At 36.4% G+C, this 27552-nt stretch overlaps 8 protein-coding genes across 8 annotated transcripts; 5 read left to right on the forward strand and 3 right to left on the reverse strand. All coding sequences in view use genetic code 12, as the record gives it.

Moving 5' to 3' along the window:
* Positions 1 to 1952: 1952 nt before the first annotated feature.
* Positions 1953 to 5450, reverse strand: MIP1 (DNA-directed DNA polymerase gamma mip1; the record flags this gene model as incomplete). The annotated part of the gene is made up of 1 exon (XM_001523882.2): positions 1953 to 5450. One exon carries the CDS (start codon positions 5448 to 5450, stop codon positions 1953 to 1955), a length of 3498 nt encoding a protein of 1165 aa, XP_001523932.2.
* A 2957-nt stretch (positions 5451 to 8407) lies between these two features.
* Positions 8408 to 9451, forward strand: PVL30_005477 (uncharacterized protein; the record flags this gene model as incomplete). The annotated part of the gene is made up of 1 exon (XM_001523883.1): positions 8408 to 9451. The coding sequence occupies one exon, from the start codon at positions 8408 to 8410 to the stop codon at positions 9449 to 9451; it is 1044 nt and encodes a 347-aa protein (XP_001523933.1).
* A 1102-nt stretch (positions 9452 to 10553) lies between these two features.
* Positions 10554 to 12638, reverse strand: PVL30_005478 (uncharacterized protein; the record flags this gene model as incomplete). Its single annotated transcript, XM_001523884.2, has 1 exon — positions 10554 to 12638. The coding sequence occupies one exon, from the start codon at positions 12636 to 12638 to the stop codon at positions 10554 to 10556; it is 2085 nt and encodes a 694-aa protein (XP_001523934.2).
* A 39-nt stretch (positions 12639 to 12677) lies between these two features.
* On the reverse strand, positions 12678 to 13982 carry PVL30_005479 (uncharacterized protein; the record flags this gene model as incomplete). The annotated part of the gene is made up of 1 exon (XM_061119689.1): positions 12678 to 13982. The coding sequence occupies one exon, from the start codon at positions 13980 to 13982 to the stop codon at positions 12678 to 12680; it is 1305 nt and encodes a 434-aa protein (XP_060975672.1).
* A 1905-nt stretch (positions 13983 to 15887) lies between these two features.
* PVL30_005480 (uncharacterized protein) lies at positions 15888 to 17888 on the forward strand (the record flags this gene model as incomplete). The annotated part of the gene is made up of 1 exon (XM_001523885.2): positions 15888 to 17888. The coding sequence occupies one exon, from the start codon at positions 15888 to 15890 to the stop codon at positions 17886 to 17888; it is 2001 nt and encodes a 666-aa protein (XP_001523935.2).
* A 1279-nt stretch (positions 17889 to 19167) lies between these two features.
* Positions 19168 to 20136, forward strand: ANB1 (translation initiation factor eIF5A; the record flags this gene model as incomplete). The annotated part of the gene is made up of 3 exons (XM_001523886.2): positions 19168 to 19174; positions 19308 to 19315; positions 19681 to 20136. 3 exons carry the CDS (start codon positions 19168 to 19170, stop codon positions 20134 to 20136), a joined length of 471 nt encoding a protein of 156 aa, XP_001523936.2.
* Positions 20137 to 22424: 2288 nt separating this feature from the next.
* On the forward strand, positions 22425 to 24470 carry PVL30_005482 (uncharacterized protein; the record flags this gene model as incomplete). Its single annotated transcript, XM_001523887.2, has 1 exon — positions 22425 to 24470. The coding sequence occupies one exon, from the start codon at positions 22425 to 22427 to the stop codon at positions 24468 to 24470; it is 2046 nt and encodes a 681-aa protein (XP_001523937.2).
* A 975-nt stretch (positions 24471 to 25445) lies between these two features.
* TIF3 (Eukaryotic translation initiation factor 4B) lies at positions 25446 to 26978 on the forward strand (the record flags this gene model as incomplete). The annotated part of the gene is made up of 1 exon (XM_001523888.2): positions 25446 to 26978. One exon carries the CDS (start codon positions 25446 to 25448, stop codon positions 26976 to 26978), a length of 1533 nt encoding a protein of 510 aa, XP_001523938.2.
* Between the last annotated feature and the right edge of the window lie 574 nt (positions 26979 to 27552).

Consider the following 27552-nt stretch of genomic DNA (forward strand, 5'->3'; position numbering starts at 1 on the left):
AGCTAGATCAACAAAGAGGTTGGTACGGCCGTCATCCCCCCCCACCCCCACTTGCATATCTCTTTGTTTCCACACACGCCTATAAATTATGAACTCCTCCCACTTGGGTCAATTACCAACCGCTAAGAGTTTCGTCTCCCACTCCCCTCTTTCCTATTTCTTCTTTCCTCCTCTGTCAGTATAATCAACACAGAAGTGCAAAATTAGGAATCGAATGAAAAAATACCATAAAATAAAGTAAAATAAAATATAGAACTGGCACAAATAAACAAATAAACAAATAAAGTAAACAAACTGGCACAAATCGATCCGATGGGAAGCGAACTTTGTGCCAATATTCGGAGCTAAAGAAAAAATTTGAAAAATCGAAAAAAAAAAAAAATATTTCGTAGAGAAATGCCGTCGGTTATAAAAAGAAACGAACAAAAAGAGAGAGAGAGAGATCAAAAAATATTTTTTTTTTTGCAAACACGGCCGAAAATGTTTCCTTTCTCAAAGTTTCTGAGTCCAAGTTTCTACAATAAAATGTAAATATATATATATATACATACAAAATTGGTTTTTTTTTTCAGTTCAATCTCCGTCGGCTTTATTTGGTGAATTAAAGGACGTTATCGTCACCACCCTTTTTTTCCTTTATTTGAGAAATTGTTTTAGATGAATAGAGCTGTAAATCTTTTAAATCGATTATTTTTGCAAGTATTTTAGAAAGCCTCTATCTATTCTTAGAGAAGGAGAAACTGAGTGGAAAGAAAAGAATACACCAAAATAATTATATTTGTATCGCCAACTGTCAAGGCTTAAAATTAAACTATTAATGACCCATATAATAAACCCATAGTTGAAATCTAGAGACTGAGGAATGGGAATTTTGTAAGTTGAAAAATCAAATCTACTTAGTAATAAACCAGAGACTTCCCTGCCCCCCCCCCCCCCCCAAAAAAAAAAAAATAAAAAAAGAACAGAAAAAGAACAGAAAACTAAATAAGAATCGTAATCTCCGGAAATAGGTATCTAAAAATATATAAAAACCTCCAAAATAAAAGTCCTCACGATTGGTCTGCGATATCTTCAACCATATAATTTTGCTTCCAATACTATTACTACTACTACTGCACGGAACTTTAAACTCTAACTCCTACTTTCCGCGGTTTTAATGCCCAAATAGAAATAAATGAAAAAAAAAAAAGAAGAAAAAAAAAGAAGAAGAAAAAAAAAAAGAAACAAGCCATCAAGAAACAAACCAAACCAAGATAGAAAATCAGTGTCTGTAGGGCATTATAATCTCTACAGTCCTCGATCGCTTTTTTAGCAACCTCTCTTAAGCCACATTGTAGTTTGATAATTGATTTCTTTGCCATCTCTTGCCCCCCCCCCCCCCCAATTCCTTCCCCAAATAAAATTAAAGTCCACAAGATGTTTTATCATAATCTCGTGTAGTTGTTTCGTTTTGGTTTTGGAAATTTGTTTTAACATATTTATGCAATATTTTATTTACACACTTTCTAACGTACTTTTCAATCTGTTCAATTTTTTTATTTTTTTCTTTTTTGTCAAAACTTTCTTTCGTAAACATCCATCATCATCAACCGAGAAACCCCCCCCCACCACATCAGCCATCTAACTAACCTACCAAACAACCAATCACTCTAGTTATTATTACATATATAGATATTCCATCTCAACAGCATGATCACATATATCCCAACGCATCACGCTAGTTTTTGGAACCTAAAACATCAACAGCTTGATCCAGTCGAATGAAATCGGAAGATAAAATCTTAAAATAGGAATAAGGCAGCGACGACGAAACGGGAGGACTTGGGTTCATAAGAATGAACCAAAGGAAATAAAACAAAGTTTTGAAAAAAAAAAAAAATAAAGAAAACAAAACAAAATAAAATAAAATAAAGAAAACCGAAAAGGTTTAGCTAGAAAGGTCTATGAAGCCTCTAAAGCTCCTCCTCCCCCTTTTCTCGTCGTCGTTTCTTCAACACATTTGTTTGAAGCCTTAGACTATTCAAACTTCGATCAAGTGTAGATATAGTAGAATGTGATGGAATATAACCTTTAGCAAGTGGTTGTCTCCTCCTCTTTACAGGCAAGGAACACAACTTGAGCAATTCTGTAATTGTTGTCAGCTCCCCCGGTGGAATGGGCTTTGGTTGCGAGGGCGTAATACAAGCATCTTTGGGATCTTTACGTAGCACATGATCTACTTCAACCTCTGAGAAAAATGCACACGATTGAGGCAACTCATAAAGACCCATTTTGTAAGCAAACATCCCACGAGTCCAAACATTACTAACTTGGAGCAATAATGAAGCCATATATTTATCCTCCTCTTTAACAAGATATCGCAACTCATCATGCACAGTAATGGCTAATCTGGCATCTATACCATATCTTTCAATAAGATAATCCATCGATACAATAAGTAGGTGTAAATAGTCGACTCCAGAACTTTGAATCGTCCAATTGACTCGTGACGTCATATATGTATTCTTGTTTAAATTCCTTTTTGTCAATGCTTCAGTAATTTGAGCACCAAGCACAGGTGTCCTAGGCTTGGGTTGTTGCGCAATAGCTTCCAACGCATTAAACATCACAGATTCACTACCACCAGAATAAAATTTATTGCTCTTTACGGATTTGGACCCTCGTATCTTTCCCTTTGTACTGGCATAAAGCTTCTTTGCGGTATCCTCTGCCTCTTTTTCACTTAGACTAGGGTTAAACTGCTTCAATAGTGTGGTGGCAAATTTCAAACCTGCACCATAAATTCTTCCGTAATTAAAAACTTTAGCATCATTACGAGATATACCCAAAATACTGGCTGTTTTGGAATGCAAATCAGTCTTTTGTGACTTTTCACCTTCCAACGTCATCCACCCCAATGCCGAACCACCGTGTAGTCCAAATATTGAGTCACCTACTAACGACGCAATCCACAATTCTTCAGAGTCAACATCGGCCCCCACAAAACAATAACCCTTTGGTGCTTCAATCAACGTTTTCAACTCAGAACCAATTTTATTCTTTTTCGCATTTGACGCTGTAAGCCATGTGTTTTCAGTTGCACGACGCGTTATGGTGCCCATAGACGCCAAGCGTGGCAAAATGATCCCCATATCCAGATGTTCAGCGTTTTCCTTTTTAGTTTTAAAAAACCTCGCTTTCCGCTCATCATCATTGAACACAACAAATTGGTCCGAGATCCGTTGTCTATTACCCATCCAATACGAAGCTTCGTTATTGAGCTTGAGGATTTTTGCTGCATAGTCATACTGCGATGTTAATACACCCTCGTCGAAAAATCTCAAAAACCGTTTGGAAAGAACAGAGGTACATCTGAGGGTGGGACCATCTGGATGAGGAACTTTGAACAATACATATGACTGACCAGCTGGGTTCAATGCATCATACGTCGATTCTATTTCGTCTCCGGTTAATCTGACTTGAACGTAATTTTTCTCCTTCAACTCAGCAACGAGTTCTTCACTATAAGGTACTTTAAAGCACCAGCCTTGCGACTTGACCCAGAATAATGGGTACCCTTCCCATTTTAATCTCAATAGCAATGGTGTTATTCTTGTTCGCAAACTAATATTCATTTCAGTCTTGGAACTGGACTTGAACAATTCCCTGTACCATTCCGGATATCCAGTCAAGTACGCATTATTCTTGACTGGTGTTCCGTCTTTTTTCAATCGAGCCTTTTTCAATGTCCAATCCAATTGGCTCAACCAGGGGTCGTTTGCATGATCCGGTTCCAAGTCTGGTTTGTTTTGTTTAATATACACTACCAAATCCTCTGCCAATTTTTTCAATGTATTTTGAACTTCGTCTCTATTAGCCGAGTAACAAGACTCTGCAGATTCAATATATTTCACCCATTTCTTTGTAGTTGGCAAAATTAAATTGCCCAAATGCTTTAAAGCGGCAAATGATACTGGGTGTGGCACTTTTTCGAGAAACTCATCAAAAAGTTTCTGCGTCACTTTAAAAGTTGCTTCAACATCGTGAGCACAATAATTCATCAACATATTAAAGTTGTCAACCACCACTTGCGGATCCTCGGATGAAAACAATTCTCGATCTTCTTTTTGCATATCAATATTGCAATGAAATTTGGCCACATTAGCCAAAGAGTTTGGTGTTCCACGAAGTAACCATGGATCCTCTTCGACGAATTGAGCCGGCGTGATCCTTAATGGATCGTCATCCATAAGATGGCTTTCATCCTCCTCGCCACCTTCGTCCTCATATTGCCCATTATATTTATTTCTATTCTTCTCTTTATTATATTTTTGCCATTGTGGCCGTTGTCTTGAACAAATACCACTTATCGCAACATGCAAGGCCATTCCATCGAGATAAAATGCCCTAGATTTCTTTATATTGTACTCTTCTAATATCCTTGCACGATCGTAGCTCACATTGTACCCTATAATTAGTTTGTCTTGTTTCTCGCAGTTCATGGGTATCAAATGGTTCCAATCGACTTGTTTATTATTTTTTTTCTTTTCCATTTTCTTTTTCCTTTCAGAAACTTGTAAGAGTGCAGGAGAAACCCATCCATACCATGCCTTGGCTGAAGCGCAAGTTGCCAACACTGCATGGTTGTTGATTTTGTATAAACACTCGACATCAAACACCAATGCATCTTCTAATGGGTAAGGCACTTGTTCTGGCTCTCCATTTTCAGTGTATTTCGTCCACCCAGGTTGGAAAACCCATTTGTCTTGATGCGGTATGGAAGGAATTCCATTTTTTGATTCTTGTGCTTGCTGCTGGGACTGTTGTTGTTCTTGTTGTTGTTCTTGTTGTTGTTCTTGTTGTGGTGATGGTTGTGCAAAAAACTCCTTGGCCATAGTCATATATGGCTCCGAGGCTATTGTTCCCAAATTGTAGAAATGTTCATCAAGTGATTTCCCTACAAGATCAGGAAAATTCTCAATAGTTATGGGGTCGGTTATTTGTGTCTTTTTCCCGAGCAATTCATTGTCCTGCAAGTGTTGTTGTGCTATCTCAAGCACCTCTTGTTTTTGTTTATTTTTGATAAATGCATCAGTTCTAGTTCCAGGAAAGATTTTTCGATGCAATTGTTTCGATAAGTACTGGATGCCAACTTGGTTGATCCTTGGCTGTTCAGCGAGTGGCGATGGTGATACCGAAGCATTTGCGGTCTTGGGAAATTGTTGTTGTTGATGTTGCAGCAGCAGCTTTTGCAACAGCTTTTGCAACGGCTTTTGCAACGGCTTTTGCAACAGCACTTGTGTCTTGACCACAGCGGGTGCACCCAATTTTTTGGGAATGGTTGTGAAATGACGACTTGGTGGTAATGTGATTATGGACTTTGCTGATGTTGTTGACGTTGTTAGCACAATCCTTGTTTGTAAATGGTGTAGTAGAAGCCGGTGTGGGCATGGTAGAATCGGTCGGCCCATGCCCCTAGCTGTAACTTTGTACTTTGTATATTTAAGTAGATATTTGACTTTCTAATTATATCAATCTTGATGCTTTACAATCATAAAAGTTTTTAACGTTCGTATGGTAATGATGTATTTGTTTCGCTTATCGTGATCAATTCCTGAGATTAGATTGCTTTTCTCTTATACACTCTTTTTATCTTCGAGTTCTAATTCTTGTTCTTCTTCTTCTTCTTCTTCTTCTTCCTGTTCTTCTTCTTCTTCTTCTTCTTTTCTTTTTTTTTGATCTTGTTTTATTTTATTATATTTTATTTATTTACTTATAATTGTTTTTGTTGTTGTATTTACTTTCTGTTTTTTTGCGCAGTCTCCAATTGTTTCAGTTGCGAAACCCTTCATTTATTACCTCTTCCTATAAACCCCTTCCCACCCCCCCCCCCCCCACCATCAGCTAGACTTTTATCACTAATCAAAAAAAATAAAGAGGAGTCTACCTAGAGACTCAAAACCTGTGTTGTGCCTCACCTCAATTGTATGAGTGATATGTAACAATTTTGTACTTATCCTCAACAAATTAGCTTAATTTTATATCGTTTTCGCTTAGTGAAAGTTACTACACCATGCAATAATTCAACTTAAAAATGGAGAAATCAGAAGTGAGAAGAATAAATAAAAAGTCAAACACACAAACAAACAAACAGTTGAGTCCTTGAGGGGCTGTGAAAGATGAATGTTATTGTACTACAGCATTTGGTAGTAGGAGGCATCATGGCGAAAGCAAGACGCAGGAAGCGGGTTGATTTTGAGATAGCGGAGGGGAGAGATATAAATTTAAGGGAGTACAGGGCCAGATTAGTTATGGATGGTGACAGTATTTGCATAGATTGAACGCGGATCACTTCAAAAGTATTTAGAGTTTGTGAACAACAACAACAAAGTTGCTGTTGTAGTTATTGTTCTTGTAGTTATTGTTCTTGTAGTTGTTGTTGTTCTTGGGTCTCATGTTTTTCACGTGATCTCGGAAACCAAATATTGTTGTTTTTGTGACAGATACCAAGAATATGAAAAATGTAAACAACAAATGACATCTTAATTTATGTTTTCCATTTATATTTTTTTTTTTTTCTTTTGTTTGTTTTTGGTAAATTGTATTGGCCAAATGTTGTTTTTCCCCAACAACAATCCCATGTAGAAACAAATTGAGCCACGTTTATGTAAAGCTTGCTGTTTTTCATCTTGTTTCTTTCTTTTATGTGTTTTATTTATACCAAATACGTTGTACTTCAAAACATTAACAGGTGAAAAGAGAATTTCCAGAATGACCATCATTCGGTAGCTCAGTTTTAAGTGGGGGCGGGGGGGGACAAGGTAGAGACAGACACACACAGACCCCCCCTCCCCACCATTCCACTAATCGCACAAATACTTTTGAAAGAAAACCAACTTTCGCGTTGATGAGGTTTGGGTCTCTACATTTCTTTCTACTCTACCACGACTATTGATTGTAATACTCTAATCGAAGCACTGTTTTGAAGTAACGTTGCTTGTTGAAAAATGTTGATCTTTTTTCTTTCTTTTTTTTTATTTCCCTGCTTCTTTATAGGAAAGTTTACAAATCTAGTACTCCTGGTTTTTCCATAGTGGTTTTTTTTTTTATTTAACAATTTCTCTCGTTTTCAATACAAAAAAGTTGCAAAACTGGAAAGGAAAAATTTGGAACAAGAAATTACACTATGGTTAAAAATTTTCCCACATGCCATTGACTAGCAAATATCAAAAGTAAAGTTTGTAGGAAAGAAACAGAAAGATAAAGAATACTGTTGACCTGTTTTTTTTTCTTCATCTCATTTTTTGGGTATAATTTTTATAGAGTTTGGTGCAAAATAAAATACCATCATCAGCAAAGCTGGCAACGTAGGAAATTAAAAAAAAAAAACGAGAGAGATTACAGACCAGCAGCTTCACCGTAAATTGAGTTTACTCTTGTAAAGATACATCAATTCTTTAAATTCAAGTAAAAATACAAACACTTTGACACTCACAGATAAAGCAATGTAGATACATATACTTTAAAATCCAAGAAACGACTAATTCAGCACCAAGACCAACCTTGCCCAAATTCTTTTTGTATATGTCAACACAGTAAAATTTGTGCCCACCTCAACATTAATCCTAATGCAAAAATCAAAAAAAAACAAAAAAGAAGGAATGAAAGTAGAAGATAGAAGAAAGAAGGAATAGTATCAGAAGCAATCATAGTACTAAGCATAAACCAGAAAACAACAACAACAACAACAACAATATCACTAACTCTCAAAAAAAGCAAAAAAGACAAAAAAGGCAAAAAAAAAAAAACCTCCAATTGCAAAACCAAAACAAATCCACGACGGTGAACGCTCCAAAATAAATAAAAAAAATAAATAAATAAAAAAAAGAACACAAAGAAAATAACATTAAGAAAAAGAGAGAGAGAGAAAAGCCAAAAAAAAAAACCCAAAACTTCGCTTCGATTCTCTCGCAATCACAAACAAACAAAAAAAAAAGAGCGAAAACCAAACACACCCACCATCTCTCCCATACTTTAGAAACCACTTTTTGATATAAATAATTATACACATTTTTTTGTTTTTGGAGTTCACTCTTAACAAAAGATACCTAAAAACAATACCGCTGTTTTATTATTCTTCTTCTTTTATTACTTTCATCATTGATTCTCGATTTATAAGTACATTTTTAACTTGTCAATTGATATCTGTCGCTAAAAGGACTCTACCCATTCCGTCACACGCAGCAACTAAAAAGCACAAACGGATAAACCGATAGCAATTGCACCTTGATAAAGTCTCGAAGAAGCAAAGCAAAGCAAAAATAAACAAACAACAGAAACAAAAGCAAAAAAAAAAAAAAATTGTTCTACTCATTTTCTCACCACTCCCCACCTCCCCCAAACAAAAGTTATTCAAACGAAATCCAAAATGTCGAGTTTTTCCGGTTACAGAAAGGCAGATTTAAGCAGCCTCTTGAAAAAGATTGGAGTACACACTGTTTCCAAAGATACCAAGAAAATCATGGTTGAGAAATTGGACAATTTTGTCGCAAAAAACCCAGACCAAATCCCATTGGTGAATAAGATCTTGGAAGAGATTGGTGCTAATGAAGCTGACGAGGAAGAAGTCACTGTTGTTGAGGAAGCTGTTGCCGATGTAAAGGAAGAAAACAACAACGACAATGGTGAAGAAGGAGAAGAAGAAGAAGAAGAAGAAGAAGAAGAGGATGACGAAGAAGAAGAAGAGGACGAGGATGACGAAGAGGACGACAAGGATTACAATGCTCCACCACCTTTGAACTTGAAGGAAACTATTATTGATCCTATCCTTGCCAAATCTGAAGTTGCAATTGACAAATTCTACGAATTCACCGATTCTGTAGGTATCACCTATTTGGACACCACAGAGAGATTGAGGGACCAGTTATCTTCAACTGTGACTTTGAACTTTCTCGAGATTTTAGTGGAGTTTTTGTTCTACCTCTACAACTTCACTTCTGTTGTTCCATTAAACAAAAACAAATTTATCCACCAATTCTTCCACGACAACATTCCATACTTGGCCGAGTCAACCTTCCCATCAATTGAAATCACCAGCTTGTTCCAATACAAGGCAATTGCAACGGGGATAACTTGGATCTTGTTTGCCATTGTCGTTCCTTCCATCACTTCCTATTTCGTCAACTTCACTTCCAGAGTTATCGAAGTCGAAGAAGATGAATACTTGTTCAGAGTTTACTCCTTTGACCCTTTCATCTTTGCAATTGTCAAAGTGTTGACCTACTACTTGGTTGGCCAATCTACCTTGATCGACTTGTCCACTCAAGAATACTTCTTTAGTGGGTTGCAAAACAGATTATTGGTCCACTTAGGCTTGTACCACACATTTGCTTCTACATTGGGCTCTTTACCCTATGTATTGGGCGGTGTCAATGTCTTGATTGCATTGTACTCTCAATTCGAAGAATATTAAGCTCCCGAGCTTTTTGAAGGAAAAAAAGAAAAAAAGAAAAAAAAAGAAAAGGATTGATTGAATGAGAATGGGACAATTGAACCAGGGTTTATATTCTTTCAAACTTTTCTGGACTTTTTTTTTTTTAAGAATAAATTGCATCTACGAATGCGAGATATTGTGCTTTTGAGACTCTGATTTATCATCACAACTGTCTACTACAGGTTTGGCAACTTTACAATTTTTGACATGTTTTTTTCTCCACATTTTGGTTTCTGTTTTTTTCTTTTTTGTTTCCATCACTATTTTTGATTACACTTGCTATAATTTTTTCACTTCATTCGATTGTGTTATTCTACTAAACTTTTGACAAACGACTGTTACCACCATTACCACCATCAAACTTATTTTTTTTACCTACATGTTCCCCACTACCACTATAGAGAAGAAATAAGAGAAAAAAAAAGAGCCACAGGAGAAAAATCTAATACACAAATTTTGATAGAATTGACCATATCTTTGCTTTGTGATGATAGAAGGAAGAGAAAAGAAGAGAGGTAGGAGGAAGAGAGGAAGAGAGAGAAATTTGTAATACCAACTTTGACATGCTTGACATTTCCAGCTTTTATTTGTTATTTTTTTATTTTAGTTGAACTATACTGTTGCTACTTTGTACTTTTTTTTTATATATATAAATATCTATGTTGTATACTTTTAATTAAAATTTGAACGTTTTTTTGGAAACAAAAATTAAAACACATCAAAAGACTTTAAAGAATAATATAATCAAAACTTGTGAATAAAAAAGAAGCTAGACCTTGCTTCCTTTTTTTTCTTGAATTCAAATACTTCTTTATAAAATGTAAAAAGAAAAAGTTTGTAGAAACACGATACATATTGTTTCGTTTTATATATTCTTCTTTCTAAATTATTATACCGCCGCCATAAGCCCCCTCTACCAAACTTGTGTAAACAAGGAAACGAAAAAGCAACAAGCTCTAAACTAGATATACTCTGAATTGTCATACTTAAATTACACGGGCTTGCGAAATTTTTTTTTTCTCTCTTTTGGTTCTTGTTTAAACTCTAGTTAAGCTATACAGTGACTCATGGAATTATCCAGCTATTTCCCCACGGGCCATCTCGTTTCTATACCCATCATCTTTAAATCATCAACCAACTCTTCATTGTTCGCCATTTGCGGCCCATAGAAATGCTTGGTGATTTTCGCTAACAATCCAGCTTCCGAATACTTTCCGTCTCCCCCATTACCACCCCCATAAGTAACCGAACCATTACTTGCGGTACTAAGATCGTACGGAAATGGAGGTAGAGGCGATGCGCCTTCTGACCCGCTTATGGTTCCATTTGCAGATGACATTGCACCACCTGAACCAGCAGCACCAGCAGCACGTCTACCTCTCCTCTTTGGCGGTTGCACTGGTGCGTTACTTCTCAACATTCCAGCAGTTGCACCACTACTTCCAGCAGTATTTGTATCACTTGCATTCGTGTCTGATCCGGAAGCACCCGCAACGTGATCATACAATGGGTTTTTGAAGATCTTGTGTTTTAATGACGCCGATGATGGTGTTAATGACATTGTGGAACTATTCTTATTCTTGTTCTTGTTCTTGTTATTAGCTGGATTGTGAGCATTTGCCGAAGAACTGATTTTGAGATCATTCTTGACTTTTTTAGGTATATCGCTCGTGATTATTGCAAATTCCCTTTGAGTAATAAGTGGCATAAAATCATGAACAACAGGAAATTTCGTATTAGTTTGAGCTTTTGACAAGAGTTGCATAAGTTGATCATTTGCAGTGAGCAAAGATGTGGCTTCCCGTGAATTTCCCAGTATACCTTTACTCTCTACTAAATCGTTCTCCAAATTGTTCTTGCTGGCAATACCGCTGAATAATCTTGTAGACTCTTTACTTTCAATTGCAAACACATCTGATTTGTCGTTGGCTAAATATCCTTCAAATAACTCTTTTTGATATTCAAAAAAGTTTTTCAATTTTTCCAACTTGTTGATCAATACTGCATTCAAATGCTTATAAACATGATTCGAGTCTTGGTAAAAAGTTAACGATGTTTTCAACATTTCGTATTTTTCAAATAACTTAATCCTGGTCAACTCATAATCACGTTCAATTTCACATTGCGCCATATACTGAGCCAACTCGGGGTCACGTATATCCTCATCTCCTGACCAACTTTGAAATCGAATCTTGCAATCATTCAAGATGCGCAATCTTCGAAGCAACGACATCTTTTTGGCATGGTAAAAATTGTCTTTGTCCTTACCCAAATACTGATCATACCAGTCTAAACAACGCTTGTATTGTTTCCTTTGCTCCTCTTTATCTGCCAATTCTTGGCGTAAAGTTTGTGGCGTCATACTCGACCGTTTGTAGGTAATCTCCTTTCGTGGCAAATACTGACAACTATAAATATCTTCAAATTCTGACTTTTTTCGATCGAATTGTTGACTTCTACCCTTAGATGCTCCAAGAGGTTCATTGTTGATATGCTTTTCACTACTAAGCTTTGGTTGAACATGTGTAAATCGCGGGTCAACAAAAACATGTTTGAATTCGCCTTTCTGTTTAATAAGTTCTTCCCAGTATTTATCATCGTATAGTTCGTTATCAATTTCATCATAGTATCTTTTATATTCCAAAGTCTCTTCGTCATCTTCATGTCCATCGCCATTATTTTTGTCATTTCGATTTCTAAAGTCCAGCTGACTAAGATCGCGATATTGTTTTCGGTGGTTATCATTGTATTTTTGTTCATTTTTAGTTTTGTCATTATTTTCTTGCTCATCACCATCTTCATCTTCATCATAATCATCGTCCTCTTCTTCCTCTTCATTATCCTCGTTATCATTATCCTCATCATCATCTTGTTCTTCTTCTTGTTCTTCTTCTTTTTCTTGTTCGTTTTCAATTCCATTTTCAAGTTTTTGTTGCTCTTTACTAGCGTTGCTATCTGCCCATTCTTTGCTCTGCTTTTGCGCATGGTCTCGATCTTCAATGGCAAACCCTTCCTTTAACGATTGTGCTCTCATATCGGCAATTGAACCAGCTGCACTAGCAACAACCATATCTGTACGTGGTAATTTCAGGTTGGCTTCAATAAACGCCTTAAAGACATCCTCGGGTACTAAACCAGCGCGCTCGGCATTTAATGGGTAAGACATAAAGTTTGGCGGTGGGAAAGGTAATGGAGGAGCTTGAACCTATATTTTATTCGATACTGGTTTTGCAGCATGCAAAGCACGGTTTAAAGCACGGTTTGGTGTTGTCAAAGGTAATTGAGACAGAAGCAAAGGTGTGCCTTCATTTTGTGGGGAAGCACTAGGTAAAAACGGAGCCTCTTTTGAAGTTGCTTCATCCATACTTTTTTCATGCAGTTTGATCTCTGAAACCCCACTTTTGTCTATTGTCGCAGTGGACTCAGGTGATACTGGATCTTGTGCAATAAACGGTCTTTTCCCTCGTCTTTTAGATGTTTTTTCATGAGTCGGTGAATTTGGAGCTAGAGAAGGAGTAGAGTAAGAAGGTATAGTTAATGAAGGTTGTTTGTAATTATTTTTGCCTTGGTGATTGCTGCGATCATGCTCCAAAGTTCCTGCATCTTCCGCCATAGCCTTGGATTGCGAAACAGTTTCTGGATTAGTTGAAAGCTTGTTCAAGGAATCTTGAAATTTCTTTTGAAAAGACGCCAAAGAGTAGGGTAGAGCATCGAGGTCAACCACAGGCGGCGGAGGATAGATGAATGGAACCATAATTCCACCTTCTTTGGCAATTTTAAACTTTCCAGCCCCTTCTCTTTCTTCTTCTCGTTCTGCCTCACCTTCCCCGTCATCGTTATCGTCATAATATTCATATTCGTATCCATACTCGTCCTTGTCATCATCGGTTATACCAACACTTTCTTCTCTTGATTCTTTTCTTGCTTTAGTTTGTTTTTCCTTTTTAATATGAACACCATCAGCCTTGTTATCTTCTGTACTAACCGATTTATATCGTGTATTAGAAGCGACTTGTGAAGAAGAAGAAGAAGTAGAAGAAGATAGGAAACTTGTTTTTTTACCATTGATTGGCGGTGGTATTGGAGGTGGGAATTTGGATATGATACCACATACTTGATTTAGTCTTTTACTATCTGTCAAATCCGTGGTGACATCAGTAAAGAAATCCAGCACAAACGAAGGTGGATGTACAATGGGCACAATATCTGGCGGGGCAGAATTTAGTAACCAGCTTGCCAACGTATTTTCGGTATTTGGAGATTTGTTCTGCAACGTCGTCGTCGTTGTTGCTGGATGTGTGCTAGATGCTTGCCCAGAGGATAAAGTAGGCGAAGGTGGTGGTGACTGCACTCCTTTATTCAAAGCATCCGAGTCTTTTCTTGTTTGTTTCCCCCGGTCCAATGATGGTTTGTACTTTTTCAGAGGATTGAATATGGCAGCTAGTTGTTCCCTTGTAGGGATCTCATAATCTCTGGGTCTTTTAAAAGTGCGTACATTTGTGTGGTCCATTACTCTTGTTTTGCAGGGTTATTGAAGTATTTGCGTGTAATATGTCTGTATGTGTGTCTAAATGAACAATGACTATATGCCGCCCTCTTCTGATAGATATGACTGATTTGATTATATTACGCTTAATACAAGGTGATGATGGTGTATCTTTTATGATTCCAAATCAAAATGTATTAGAAAAAAAATAGGGAACAATGCTATAAAAAATGGTGGTTAGGTGCTAAAAGTTCTGTTATCAATTTAGGGTGCAAAAACTAGGGTTGTAGAGTGGACTGTTTGCTTGCAAAAAAAAAAAAAAAAGAAAAAGGGAAAAGGAAAGAAAGAACGAAACAACCAAAAAAAAAATATAAAAGAAAGAAAGAAAGGAAAATGCGAAAGAGTTTCGTCAATTCTGTGAACCTTTAGGGGCAGTAATATATATACACGTATATAATTACAGGTATCTGCAAAAATGAGAAACCAATATTTTAAACACGATCCAGAGAATAGTTGGATACTAGTAAGAGGAAGTTAGACTAAAATCAAAAGCTAGGCTAGGCTAGGCTAGGCTAGAGTTATAGCTTGGAAGTGTCTAAAGGATGTGGTGGGAAACAAATGTGAAGAACTTATACGAAGAATATAGAGACATCACACCCAAAAATAAGCCAAAACTTAAATGAGTAGCAAAGTCCAGCTTTCTGCAATCTGAGTACCATACCATTCTATAAGGCTAGTATATCATAAGATTTGAGAGCACTAGCAGTAGTACTACTTAAGATTGAACTAAATACTGTTCTAAAAATGTTTTTATTCAGAGATTGCTATTCTTTACTGAATAAATGGGAACTGAATACGAACAGTATTCAATATATACGCTACCAACGATGTTCTCGAGTTATTGGCTAAAAGAACATCTCGAATATTCATACTTCACGGCTCTTCTTCCCCTTAACTTATAATCCACCCTCTCTCTTACCCCAACCCTCCCCCTCCTTCTCCCCCCGCGCCATTACTCCGACTTCTTTTGCCTCCTTCTCCTCGAGCATATGTTGAATAAATCACGTAAGAGGAAGCAAATCTTCAGAAGAAGATCTTGGACAAATTAAGTTATCTTTTATTCATTTTTTTTTTGGTTTCTTTTTTTGATTTTCTTTTTAAAATTTTTCGTTCTTCTACAGAAAAAAATGTTGTGTATAGCCTGATCATAAATATATCGATACTAGTTTCACTCTTCTTCAATCCCAGTTATTTTGCTACTCCGTGGATGAAATTGGTAAAACAGGAACAATAACAATGTCAACAGAGAAATAAAGTAAACGAAAGAGACAAACATTAAATAAATTTAAAATTAAAATAAAAAACAATTAAAAATTAAAATTAAAAATTAAAATAAAAAAATAAAAAATAAAAAATAAAGTAATATATTCAAATGTTCGCCATGAACACCCTCAATCTGTGAAACCTCACTCAAAATATTTAAACCTTTAAAACTTGTAACCAACACCTTTCTCCTTCTTTTCTTCTTATCTTTCTTTTGTATCAAGATACAGCACTCAATTAATCAGATACACATATAAATAAATAAATATATTTATAAATAAACATACAAATAGTTTCAATTACCAACCAAACCGAAAGCTACTGGAAGACAGCTGACAACATTACTGAGCGCAATCTAGTTTGCTAATCAATTAACAACTATTGTTTTTTTTATTACTACTTTTCGTATAAAAAGGGACAAAAGATAAGTCGTTTGGAGCTTTAATACAAATCCCATTCCTCAATAATCAGGCTTTGTTTTTATCTTTATTTCAAACTGGTAAGAGAATAGTACCATCAAGCCTTGTTTTCTTTTTTTTATTATCATTATTATTATTCCTAAGCTAAACTTTCCGGCTCTCCAAATTAATTCTGCAGAAATCAGACATGCCATCAAATAACAAAGGCTACAAGCCAAAACAATTGGTGTTGAGCAAGATGTCAGGATATCCTGCTTGGCCATCATTCATCACACCCGAGGAAGCCATACCAAAATCAGTTTTTAAGGCAAGGAAAAATAAAAGTGCATATTGTGTGATGTTTATTCCAGATGGAGACTTTTACTGGATGACAGAGAAAAACATAAAGCTCTTGTCACAGGAGCAAATTGATAAAGAAGTAGCCAAGATTGACCCCAAGATTAGAAAGAATATGAAAAATTTGAAATTTTTGAGACAGCGGAGAAGCATACCCAATAGAAAAGGATCGAGTATTCAAGATGCATATGCTGCCTCTTCCGGATTGGACTTTGACACTTTTATAGAAATATTCCGAGACGATGAAATTGAAGAAGAAGAAGAAGAAGTAGAAGAAGAAGAGGAAGAAGCAGACGACGTAGTCGATGACAAGGAAGAAAAAGAGGAACCAAAGCAAGAAGAGTATGGTTTAAAAGATTATGCCGCAGATGTGAAACAAGTTTCAAAATTGGACGTCGAGTCACCATCGGACCATGAAGTAAAACCCAAGACTAAAGGAAAAGGTATGAGGGTTAAGAAGCCTTCTAATGGGAAAGAAATCGAGGATGAAGCAGAATACGGGGATGTCGAAGATACCAGCGAGGAACTCGCCTCATCGCGAGATTCACGAAGACAGCGGCGGGAGTCTAGACAATTGCTGGCTAGTACTGCAAAGAAAAGCAAACAGACAGCTACAGCTACTGGTGCTGGTGCTGGTGCTAGTGCTGGTGCAGCTGCGGCAACCGCCAAAACTCCTCCACCATCCAATGGTATAAAACGTAAAGTGGAACTGACCCCGGAAGGCCAGATTATGAAAAAATCCAGAGCCGATAGTAGTGGCGAAGAAGAGGTATCCATTGCTAAGGGAAAGGGCGCCATTGCCAATGATGCTAGTGGAGCTGGAACGACATCCATCAATTCATCCTCAGTTTCATCCTCATCTTCTACTACGAAAAATAGTAAGCACCCCACATCAGAAGCTGAGAGATACCAACAATTACATCTTTGTCGATATAAACTTCAAAAATCATTGATTCAAAGACACCAGGAAAAAGATTCTGATGGTAAAATCATCCCCAACCCACCTTCGGCAGACGAACTATCAGTTGCCAGGTTGATATTGTACCGTTTAAGTGATTTTCCTATGACCAAGGATCTTTTGAAGAGGAGCAAGATCCATAAGGTGTTGAAATGTATTATTAAGGATCCCGAGTTGGAGTATGCCAAGAATTTCCAATTGCATGAAAGGAGCAAAGAGTTACTTGACCAATGGCATGGCATGATTGAGGAGATCAATTATGAAAAACGACTAGAACAAGAAAAAGCCACCCTGAGTAAAGACAGTAATCAAGAGCAAAGCAGCAATGATACGAATAATAATGGTGAAAAGTCGCATTTGCTGGTGATTAAGAATGGTGTTCATGGTCCTGATGAGTCCGAGGTAAGTGGAATGGAGCAAAGTATACAGGAATTGGAGAATAAATTTGGCGATGAAGCTGCCGTTGATTCTGCCGTTGATGCTGTGGTTGACTCGGTAGTCAAGGTGAAAGAGGAGGATTTAGATGAACAAACAGCCGGTAAAGGTGAGGTGGAGGGCAAAGAAGAAAGTTTGAAGGATGCTGCTACAACTGCAATTGAAAAACAATCTACAAAGGATGACGCAGCGATTAAAGAGGAAGTAGATAATGCCAATAAGGAATTAATAGAAAAAGAAGAAGTAGAAAACGAAGAAAAGGAAGAAAAGGAAGAAAAAGAAGAAGAAAAGGAAAAAGAAGAAGAAGAAGGGAAGAATGGCACTAATAATGAAACGAGCAGATCGAATAACAATTTGCAACCCATTGAAGAGGACAAGACCGCGGGTGTGGGTACAGGAGCTGGAACAGGAGTTGAGGAAATTGTTGAAGAGACCGAGGGGACTTTACAGACTCTGTGAGTACATTTATTGTTCTTCATTCGACTTGATCATTGCAGTTAAGATGTTAATGGAGATTGTTCCAAATTCATTGGATTGTTTTTGATACCAATTTTCAACCTTTGGCTGATTTGTCTAAGCCAGCTACCAAAAAAAAGAACATCTCATGGAACTTCTATTCATGAAATACAAGCATCGTTCCCTACACCAATGTTTTGTTGTTGTTGTTGTGTTTTGTTGTTTCTTTTTTTTTCCAAAATTTGAATTCAAGTGTAAATTTAAATGGAAGTTTAAACATGTAATTAAGGTCTATAACGTATATTTAACCTTGTGTATTATTATCAGAATTCAGTATTGTTATACTAGAGAGCGAGAATCGTATTGAAAGTAGTTATTATCTATAACTTACTCAACTTAAGCAAGAATTGCAATGTAAGCACATGTGTATTCAAACACTCACTCACACTGTCACACTCATACATATACACACACAATGTTTATTTGGTTGTTTCCTCTTACTATAATTTTTTTTGTGTTGTTATTGTTAAGAGCTATGTTACCAATGAAAAGTCGTGTGAATGTGTAATTGTAATCAATAAATTTTAGGATGTAATTTCATTTTTGGTGCAGCAGCACACGACCTCTATCTTGTTTTATTTTATTCTTTTCTTTTTATATTGAAATTATCATACGTCTAGATCTTTGTTTTGCTTAATAAAAGTAACAAAGGAGATGGATAGAAAAAGATAGTTAGAGTAAATAAGTAAGATAATATAAAAAGAATTTGATAAAAGAGATGCAGATGTAGTGAATCTTTGATTTATTTCCTTAAAGAAAACAAAAATAATTAACTGAAAAAAAATGAGTTGTGGCAAAGGGGTGTGTAACAAGGAGTGTGTGTGTGTGTGTGTGCCAGCGAGAAGACCAAAGTGGGCGCGACAATAGTAGTGAGCGTAAGTTTGCGACAAAAAGGGCAAAGCGTCAAAGCAAAGCAAAGCAAAAAAAAAAAAAACAGAAAGAAAGAAAGAAAGAAAGAAAAATTTATGTGAGGGCGAGTTTTGTGAGTGCGAGTTCGTGAGTGCGAATGCGAAGAGACAGACAGAGAGAGAGGAAGAAATTTTCTAAATTCTCAACTTTTTTTCTTTTTTTCAACGAATTTTTTTTTTTTTTCACTTTCTTCTCTTTTCGAATACTCTTTCTCCAACTATAAACCAAATTATATCCTACACAATGGCTGAAGAAGAAGTATGTTTATTCAGCAGTATTGAGAGAGAGAGTCAGAGAATGGAAGCTATTGGCTATGAACCGTTATGATTTGATTTGATGGATTGATTATTGTTTTTCTTTTCCCCCCTATTATATTTATATATTTTTACATGCTTGCTACCAAGCATACAGAGAATAACTATGCAGCTTAGATCTGAAATCCATTTCCAAAAGTTGATGAGGTGGATTCACAAGATCAACCAGGCTTGAATCAATCCAAAGAATGGGTCCAACCATTCTATTCTTAAGGATGACGTTGCAGGTGGCTGTTATAGCTTATAGGTCATCGCACTAGTCAATGGTTCAAAGACACGGCTTTTTCTTGTTTCTTGTTTCTTGTTTCTTGTTTTTTTCCATCCTACAATAGCAAATCAACACACACACACATATATATATACATATATACATACGCACACATCAAATTCATAATTTCATCAATCACTATATCAATACTTTCATATGCCTATACATTATCCATCAGAGACTCATCAATAGAAAAAAAAATACAAATAGTTGATACTAACAATTAATTTTCCTTTTTCTTTAGCACACTTTCGAGACCGCCGATGCCGGTGCTGCTTTGACCTTCCCAATGCAATGTTCTGCTTTGAGAAAGAACGGTCACGTTGTCATCAAGGGTAGACCATGTAAGATTGTTGACATGTCCACCTCCAAGACCGGTAAGCACGGTCACGCCAAGGTCCACTTGGTTGCCATTGATATCTTCACTGGTAAGAAATTGGAGGATTTGTCTCCATCCACCCACAATATGGAAGTCCCAAACGTCAGAAGACAAGAATTCCAATTGTTGGACATTGATGACGGTTTCTTGTCATTGATGACCCCAGATGGTGACACCAAGGATGATGTCAAAGTTCCAGATGGAGAATTGGGTGACAAGATCCAAAGCGAATTCGATGAAGGTAAAGACTTGATCATCTCCATCATCTCTGCTATGGGTGAAGAAGCTGCCATTTCTTTCAAGGATGCTCCAAAACAATAAGCTCGTTAATGGTTATGAAGAGTGTTTGCAAATTGATGCTTTAGATCAAATAGATTTTAAATATTATCATTTGCGAGAGAGTTACTTTTTTTTTTTTAGTCGATATCCTTTTGAGTAGAATTTAGATCGATGTATTTTAAATGAAATAAAGAACGAAAGAAAAAAAAAAGATGAATATTTAATGATAAGTTGTGTGAAGAGAATATTGTTTAATTACTCTGTTTATGATGGAGAAGAGTAAAAAATATGATTCAAGGAAGAGATGTAGGTTTTGGCGTCGTATTTTTTTTTTTCATCAAAGCAGCAGTAGTAGTAGTGGTGGTGATTTGATATCTCTAGAACTCTAATACTTGCTTTCCTTTTATATCTCAATCTCGATCACAATCTTTCTTGTGATTATTTTAAAGTATTTACCAATTTTTTATGTTTGAGAGACCAAAAGAATATATGAATTTTATTATACATTTAATAACTTGACCGTTGAAGCATGTTAAACAAGAAGGAGGGGGGAAGGGGGAAGGGGGAAGGGGAAAAGGGTAATTAAAGGAAGTAAGAAAAGAAGAATATATCTTTTTGGGTTATTTCTACTGTGTATGGTCATGCAATTGAATAGGAACATAGAGATGGCAATTAGATCTATGCTGTTCTTAATGTTGTCGACGATAGGATATTAGAAAGAATTTGGAAATGAGATACTTATTAAAATATTAGAGACACAATTTGAAAAGAACAAAGATCGTTACAATCAACTACACTTCTAGTCTTCTTCTAACACTATCGGGGAAAAAAAAAAAGAAAAAAAAAAGAAAAGGTATTGGTGATGATTATGCCCACTTGTAACAGTCGTATATGTAAAGAATGTGGTGTATTAATTTCCGTAGCATCAAACAACATATGGTAGCATGTATATATTAAATACTTTCCTAGTCTAGAACTTTTCCTCTCTCTTCTCTCACTTCTCTCTCTCTTTATCGCTACCATTCATTTATTTGCTTTTTCCGTCTCCCATCATCATCATCTTCATCATCATAATGAGAATCTACTACAATCTTACCGAAAATTCAGCCCCACTATTCATCCGGCAATTTCCTCGCTATAATTTTGTTTAATGATATATCAAAGAAAGGATTATAAAAACTCAGCTGATACGCAAAGTCTTACCTATATAGATATGCACTTGTATCCACTTCTTTTTGACTAACTTCAGAAAGCAAAAGACTACAGTATAATTTCAAGAAACCAAAAAACAAAATAACCAAAAAAAAATAAAAATTGGTTCTGCAATTTTTGTTTTTCATTTCTTTATTCGACTGACGGATAAATCTGGAATCTATTTATAATATATATATATATATATATATATATTTGTTTGTGCTCTTCCTCTTCTTCTTCTGAATTTCTTTTCTCAAACGCCTGTGTGTGTCCTTCCTTCCCCGCCTCACTCATAGACAACAGAAAAATTTAAAATTAGAACCAAAGAAGGGGGGTTAGGGCGTGGAAAATAATTAATTTAGTAGGAACACTCTGCAAAAAATATTTAGATAATTTTAAAATCAAGTCAAGGGATCAAACCCAAAACTAGACCTGACCAACAAATCATCTAATCACATTACAATTTGGAACTAGACTTTGAGCCATCTTTGAGATACCTTGTTTATATAACTTTATACAATATTTACATCACTTTGATAAGGATTCAGTTTAACATTTTTTTTTTTTTTTTTGCTCATTTTCCATTTCTCGGAAAGGCTGAATCTACAAGTTGCTTATTGTGCAAAAGAACACAAAGCACAAGAGAGAAACCCCAGAAAGGATTTAGACGCCGTTTTCTTTCTTTCTTTCTTTCTTTCTTTCTTTCTTTCATTTTGTTTCTTTATTTTTTAATCCATTTCAACCTTTCCAACTTCTAATTTCCATATTCACAAATTAGCATATTGCCAACCTTGTTCCAACCTTCCTTCATTATTCTTTCAAATCAAACAGAAAAAGCAGCAGATTACAAAAGAGAGTTAGCGAGCGAAACAAAGGTTTGCTCCCAATTGAGCACAAACATTCTTCAAGCTTGATAGTTTTCATATATGGGATATGAAAAAAGTTTGATCCCATTTCCTCGTTTCTTTTTTTTTTTCCTTTTTATAATATACTTTGGATATTGATTTGTCGCTTAACTTGAGATATTTACACAGTGAATGTGTATCTTTTAAGTATACATTTACCACACAGACACAAAGAATCAAACGAATTATATATCATCTACAACTAAGACTGTTTTGAACACTTTTACAGCAATGGGATTTACATCATTCACTGTAAACAGTATTGTGAACCAAGAACCCACATCAACGGTGCTGATGGATCAGTACACGCCATCTTCTACTGAGCTAACCGCTGAAACGGGTAACTCCACCTATAACAATGGTTCATCCTCATCATACAGCAATGGTAATACATTTATTGGAAGCACGCCATCAACCATTTTATTCTTTATTGCTGTTTCAGTTGGTGTAATTATTGGCTTGTTATTTGTCTTTTTCACTATTCGATACTTTATTAGGTCGAAATATGGAGTCTTGCCCACGCCATTGGCTGATAGAGGAATACGGCGTAGAAACAGTGGTGATTTTGGCAATGGCAACAACGGTAGTGCTGGTGGTGGTGCTACTGGTGTTCGTTTTGGTCGTTTTAGTCGTTTTGGAGTTGTCCAAGATCCATTTACTTCCAGTATCATCAATATCAGATCAGCTGGAACTGTTTCCGATGTCAATAGAGAAATTTCTGCAGCAACTGCAGCAAATGCTTCGCGTTCACTGCTGCTGCCGCTGGATTTATACACCCACATTTTTACTAACCCAGATATTCAACAAAGAATACATTTTCTTAGGACTCATGACTTGATTTCCAATTTGACCGAATCAAATTTGAATAGCGGTATACATGGTGGCAGAGGAAGAAGAAGGAGGAGACAACGGAGAAGATTTAGCAAAATGAAGAAATTGACTATGGAAGAAGTGGAAAAGTTATTTCCACAAAAGACATATTATGAATGGTTGCATGGCGGTAAAGAACGAGATGCTCAAATTCGGGAAGGACAAATCAAAGAGGAGGAGGAGGAAGATGAGTCGCTGCAGAATCAGTATGATACTTTGGAAAATAATCTTGGTGCTGTTGGTGGCATTGTGACAGTTACCGATGAAGATAATTCTCTCAATACTTTACATACTGCTCAGGAACAACTTGACTATAATTCAGATAAAACCATGGAGATGAAGAATATATCTGGTATTGAAAGAAGAAGAGTAGTATCAGAAGACGGTTTTGGGGTTGTAGACAGGGAAAGAACATATACTGGAATCAGTCGACAAGCTACATGGAATGACAACAACAATAACTTGGTTAGCACTCAAGATAACTATCAAAATGAAGTAGTAGTAGAAAAAGAAGAAGAAGAAGAAGAAAAAGAGAAAGAAGAAAAGGACAACGACGAAGCAGAAAATGAAAAAAGAAGCTTGCATTTTGATTCGGGTTCGTGTGCTATATGCTTGGAATTAATTGACTCTGAAGAAATAGTAAGAGGATTGATTTGTGGACATGTATTCCATGCTAGCTGTCTAGACCCATGGCTTACAAAACGGCGTGCTTGTTGTCCCATGTGTAAACGCGATTATTTATTCAAAAGAGATTACAATCAGGGCGGTACATCTGGTGGGGATAATGGAGAGGGAAATGGTAATCACAGCAACATTAGGAACAACAGTAGAAATGGTGTTGACGAAGAAGGAGAAGCAGAAGATGGTGGTGGTGGTGGTGACGAAAACGAAGATGACGATGATGAAGAAGATGATGATATAACGTTTGCATTAGAGGAGCTTCAAAATAACACTACTTTGCAAGCCTTAATTCAAGACCTTCTTCCATTATCAGATCGTGCAGAATTAGTACTTGGGAATCCACGATATCAGAATATGCATTTAGAAGAAAGAGCTCGTGAAAGAGCCAGAGCAAAATATGGTGGATTTTTTAAAAGAATATGGTGGAGAATTATTGGAATTACCAGAGAGGACTTGTTTCATTGGTCAATCTTGACAATTGCAAGAGAAGAAGATGTGCTGGGTGCATCTTCTAATGTCAATGCCAATGTCAATGCCAATCTCAATCTCAATGTCAATGCTAATGCGACCGGTGAGAATGGCGCCGAAGGAAATGCATCAAGATTGAATACAGGGGAGACTTTTCAGACTGGATCTGATGTAAGTCGAACCAACGAAAACGAGGATCACCAATTAAACACTAATAACAATGCTAATGATAGAGCTTTTGTTGAAAACCGCGTATAAGAGTTGATTGCTAATGAGAGATTCTTTTATTTTATTTTTTTTTACAAAAATCATTTATAGTAATGAAATTGTAAGATCTATTGCGTCAAAGATATACTTACATTGTAGATAAAGTTATGTGCGAGAGAAAAACACTCATACCGATGCTCCTAAATAGGTGCCCTTTCTTTTCCGTCCTGGTATCTCGTGTTCCTTTTTTTTGTCTCTTCCTAGCATATATCAACATCCAACGCTATATTCACTTATCCATTTTGCAATTGCTAAATTATACATTGCACATCAATGCTTAAATGATCAACCATTTTTTAAACATATTGTTAAACCGGAACCTCATCAGAAAACTCTCAATATACATCTCAAGTTCTATCCACTATATGCTTGTATTAGAATAAGATTGGGTGTATAGAGAAAGATTATCATAGAAAATAAACACATACACATACACACACACAAACAAAAACAAACACAATAGATACGCAGGGATTGAAAAGACGAAAATAAATTTGGTTTTCATAAAATGAAGTAAAATAAAAAATAAAAATAAAAATTAATTGATTTAATAAATACAGAGAGAGAGAGAGAGAAAAAAAAAACAAAACCAGGAAGAAGAGAAGAAGAAAAAACAAAGAGAGACACAGAGCGAAACTCAACCGAAAAATTTTCAATTAATAATGAAAAACAGAAAAAAAAAAAAAACATCTCAAAAAGGGAATCTTCAGAAGCCTAAATAAAAAAAAAAAACAAAAAAAATTACAAGTGATACGACCTTAAAAAGTATACTTGAAACATTTGGGGCTCTAAAGATACATTTATCAAAAGCTCTTATCTGTATATCCACTATTGCTATTCACTCCGTCGCATATTTTAGACTCGTGTGAATCACCTCAACTGAAATAATTGAAGTAATCCATACACCAATTATAACTAAAATTTAAGACTAGAATCAGATAAAGAAAAAACAAAAAATTAAGAAAAATGGCTCCAAAGAGAAATAAGAAGATGGATTTGGGCGACTTCTTGAAGGATGAATCCTTGGGAGGAAGCTCATGGGCCGATGAAGAAGTTGATATGAGTTCTATTGCATTTAGTATTGAAAACCCAGCTGCTTTAACTGAGGCACCCATTGGAGGAGCACCTGCTTTTTCTGGTACTTCGGGTGCTGGTGCTGGTGCTGGTGCTGGAGGGTTTGAGAGGAGAGAAAGAGTCAAGTATCCTGTTCCTGACAAGCCACCATACAAGGCTTATGTGAACAACTTGCCATGGGATATCACCGAACAAGATGTGATTAGACATTTTGAGGATAGAATGCAAGCCAATGACATTATATCTGATATCAAATTGCCATTGGACAGAGAAACTGGACAAATCAAAGGTGTCGCATACGTTACATTCACTACACGTGAGTTATTGGAGGAAAGTTTAAACTTGTCAATGTCTGAGTTTAATGGAAGAAGAATGTTTGTTAATGTTGCACCTCCGCAACAAGGAAATGACCGTTTTGGTTCAAGAGGTGGGGACTCTGGAGCAGATTTGGATTGGGGTGCAGCACGAAGTTCAAGAGCTGAATTACCACCAAGAGAGAGATCATTTGGAGGTGATAGAGGCGACAGAGGCGACAGAGGTGACAGAGGTGACAGACCACCAAGAGAGGATAGACCACCAAGAGAAGAACCAGACTTGGACTGGGGATCAGCCAGAGGCACTAGAGCCGAATTACCACCAAGAGAAAGATCATTTAGAGGTGACAGGGAGGACAGAGGAGACAGACCTCCTAGAGAGTTTAAGCAAAGAGAAGAACCAGATTTGGATTGGGGATCAGCTAGAGGAACTAGAGCTGAATTACCACCAAGAGAAAAATCATTCAGAGGTGACAGGGAAGACAGAGGAGACAGACCACCAAGAGAGTTCAAACGTAAAGAAGAACCAGACTTGGATTGGAGTTCTGCACGTGGAAGCCAAGCAGAGCTTCCTCCAAGAGAAAGACCAGCTAGACATGTCCGCCATGATCGTGAAAATAACACCACAAACAATAGTGACGAGTTTGGACACTCGCGTCCTCCAAGGAAGCAAGAACCAGAATTAGATTGGGGAGCAGCTAGAAACTCTCATGTGGAATTACCTTCTCGTGAAAGATCAAACAGATCGTTCCACAACAAGAACCACGAGAACAACCACGCTGCTGGTACCAGAAAGTCAAGCGAGCCTGACTTGGATTGGAAGAGAGGCCAACCATTACCACAACGTACAAGATCATCACAAAACACAAAATCACGTAAAGACGACAAAAAGAAGGAGGATGAAAAGGTGCAAGGTCCTCAAAAGTCTCAATTTAGTGTTTTGGCTGTTGACGACGAAGAAGAACACGAGGAAGAACCAAGAGAACCAAAAGAAGAGAATGCCACTAAGGACGTTAACAATGAATCATTGGAGTCAGCTACTGCCAAGTTATCTGTATCAGACAACAAATCTGAAAATGCAGACGAATGGGAAGTTGTTGGTAAGAAATAAGTAAATAAAGAACAAAGAAAAAAAAAGAAGAGAATTGTATAATTTATAGAATTTAGGTTTGTTTGGTACTATTGAGACTTTTCATATATTTAAGACATTTTGCAATTGTAAATTGAAGAGAAAGTGAAGGGTGGAAAAGGAAGGAAAAGGAAGGAAAAGGAAGGAATAGGAAGGAAGTTGTTCATTTCTGAAAAAATGAAAATTTTGTGTATTTGAATATATAGAAACATGTGTAATAATATGCTAATTTGTCGACATATTCTAATGTTTGAGTACTATGAAATGAGTTATTAATCGCCACTTTGACTTTGACTTTTGCATCTGCCATCTTGTCTCGGATTACATGATTAGGATCAGTTACTTTACTAGATTCGCCAAATCGAAAATATTAGGGTTAATATTTTTTTTTGGTCGGAAAGAAAATAAACAAAGCGCAATCTGTTTAAATTCGCACCTGCAACAAAACATCGTACTCCTCGCAGTCTACTAAAGTAAACTCCACTTTTAGTCCATATCACCTGTACTGCCGCCGCTGCCGCCAACAACCACAACATCAACAGCAACAACAGCAACA

This window comes from Lodderomyces elongisporus, chromosome 8 (assembly GCF_030384665.1).
Source record: "Lodderomyces elongisporus chromosome 8, complete sequence".
NCBI classification, from domain to species: domain Eukaryota; kingdom Fungi; phylum Ascomycota; class Pichiomycetes; order Serinales; family Debaryomycetaceae; genus Lodderomyces; species Lodderomyces elongisporus.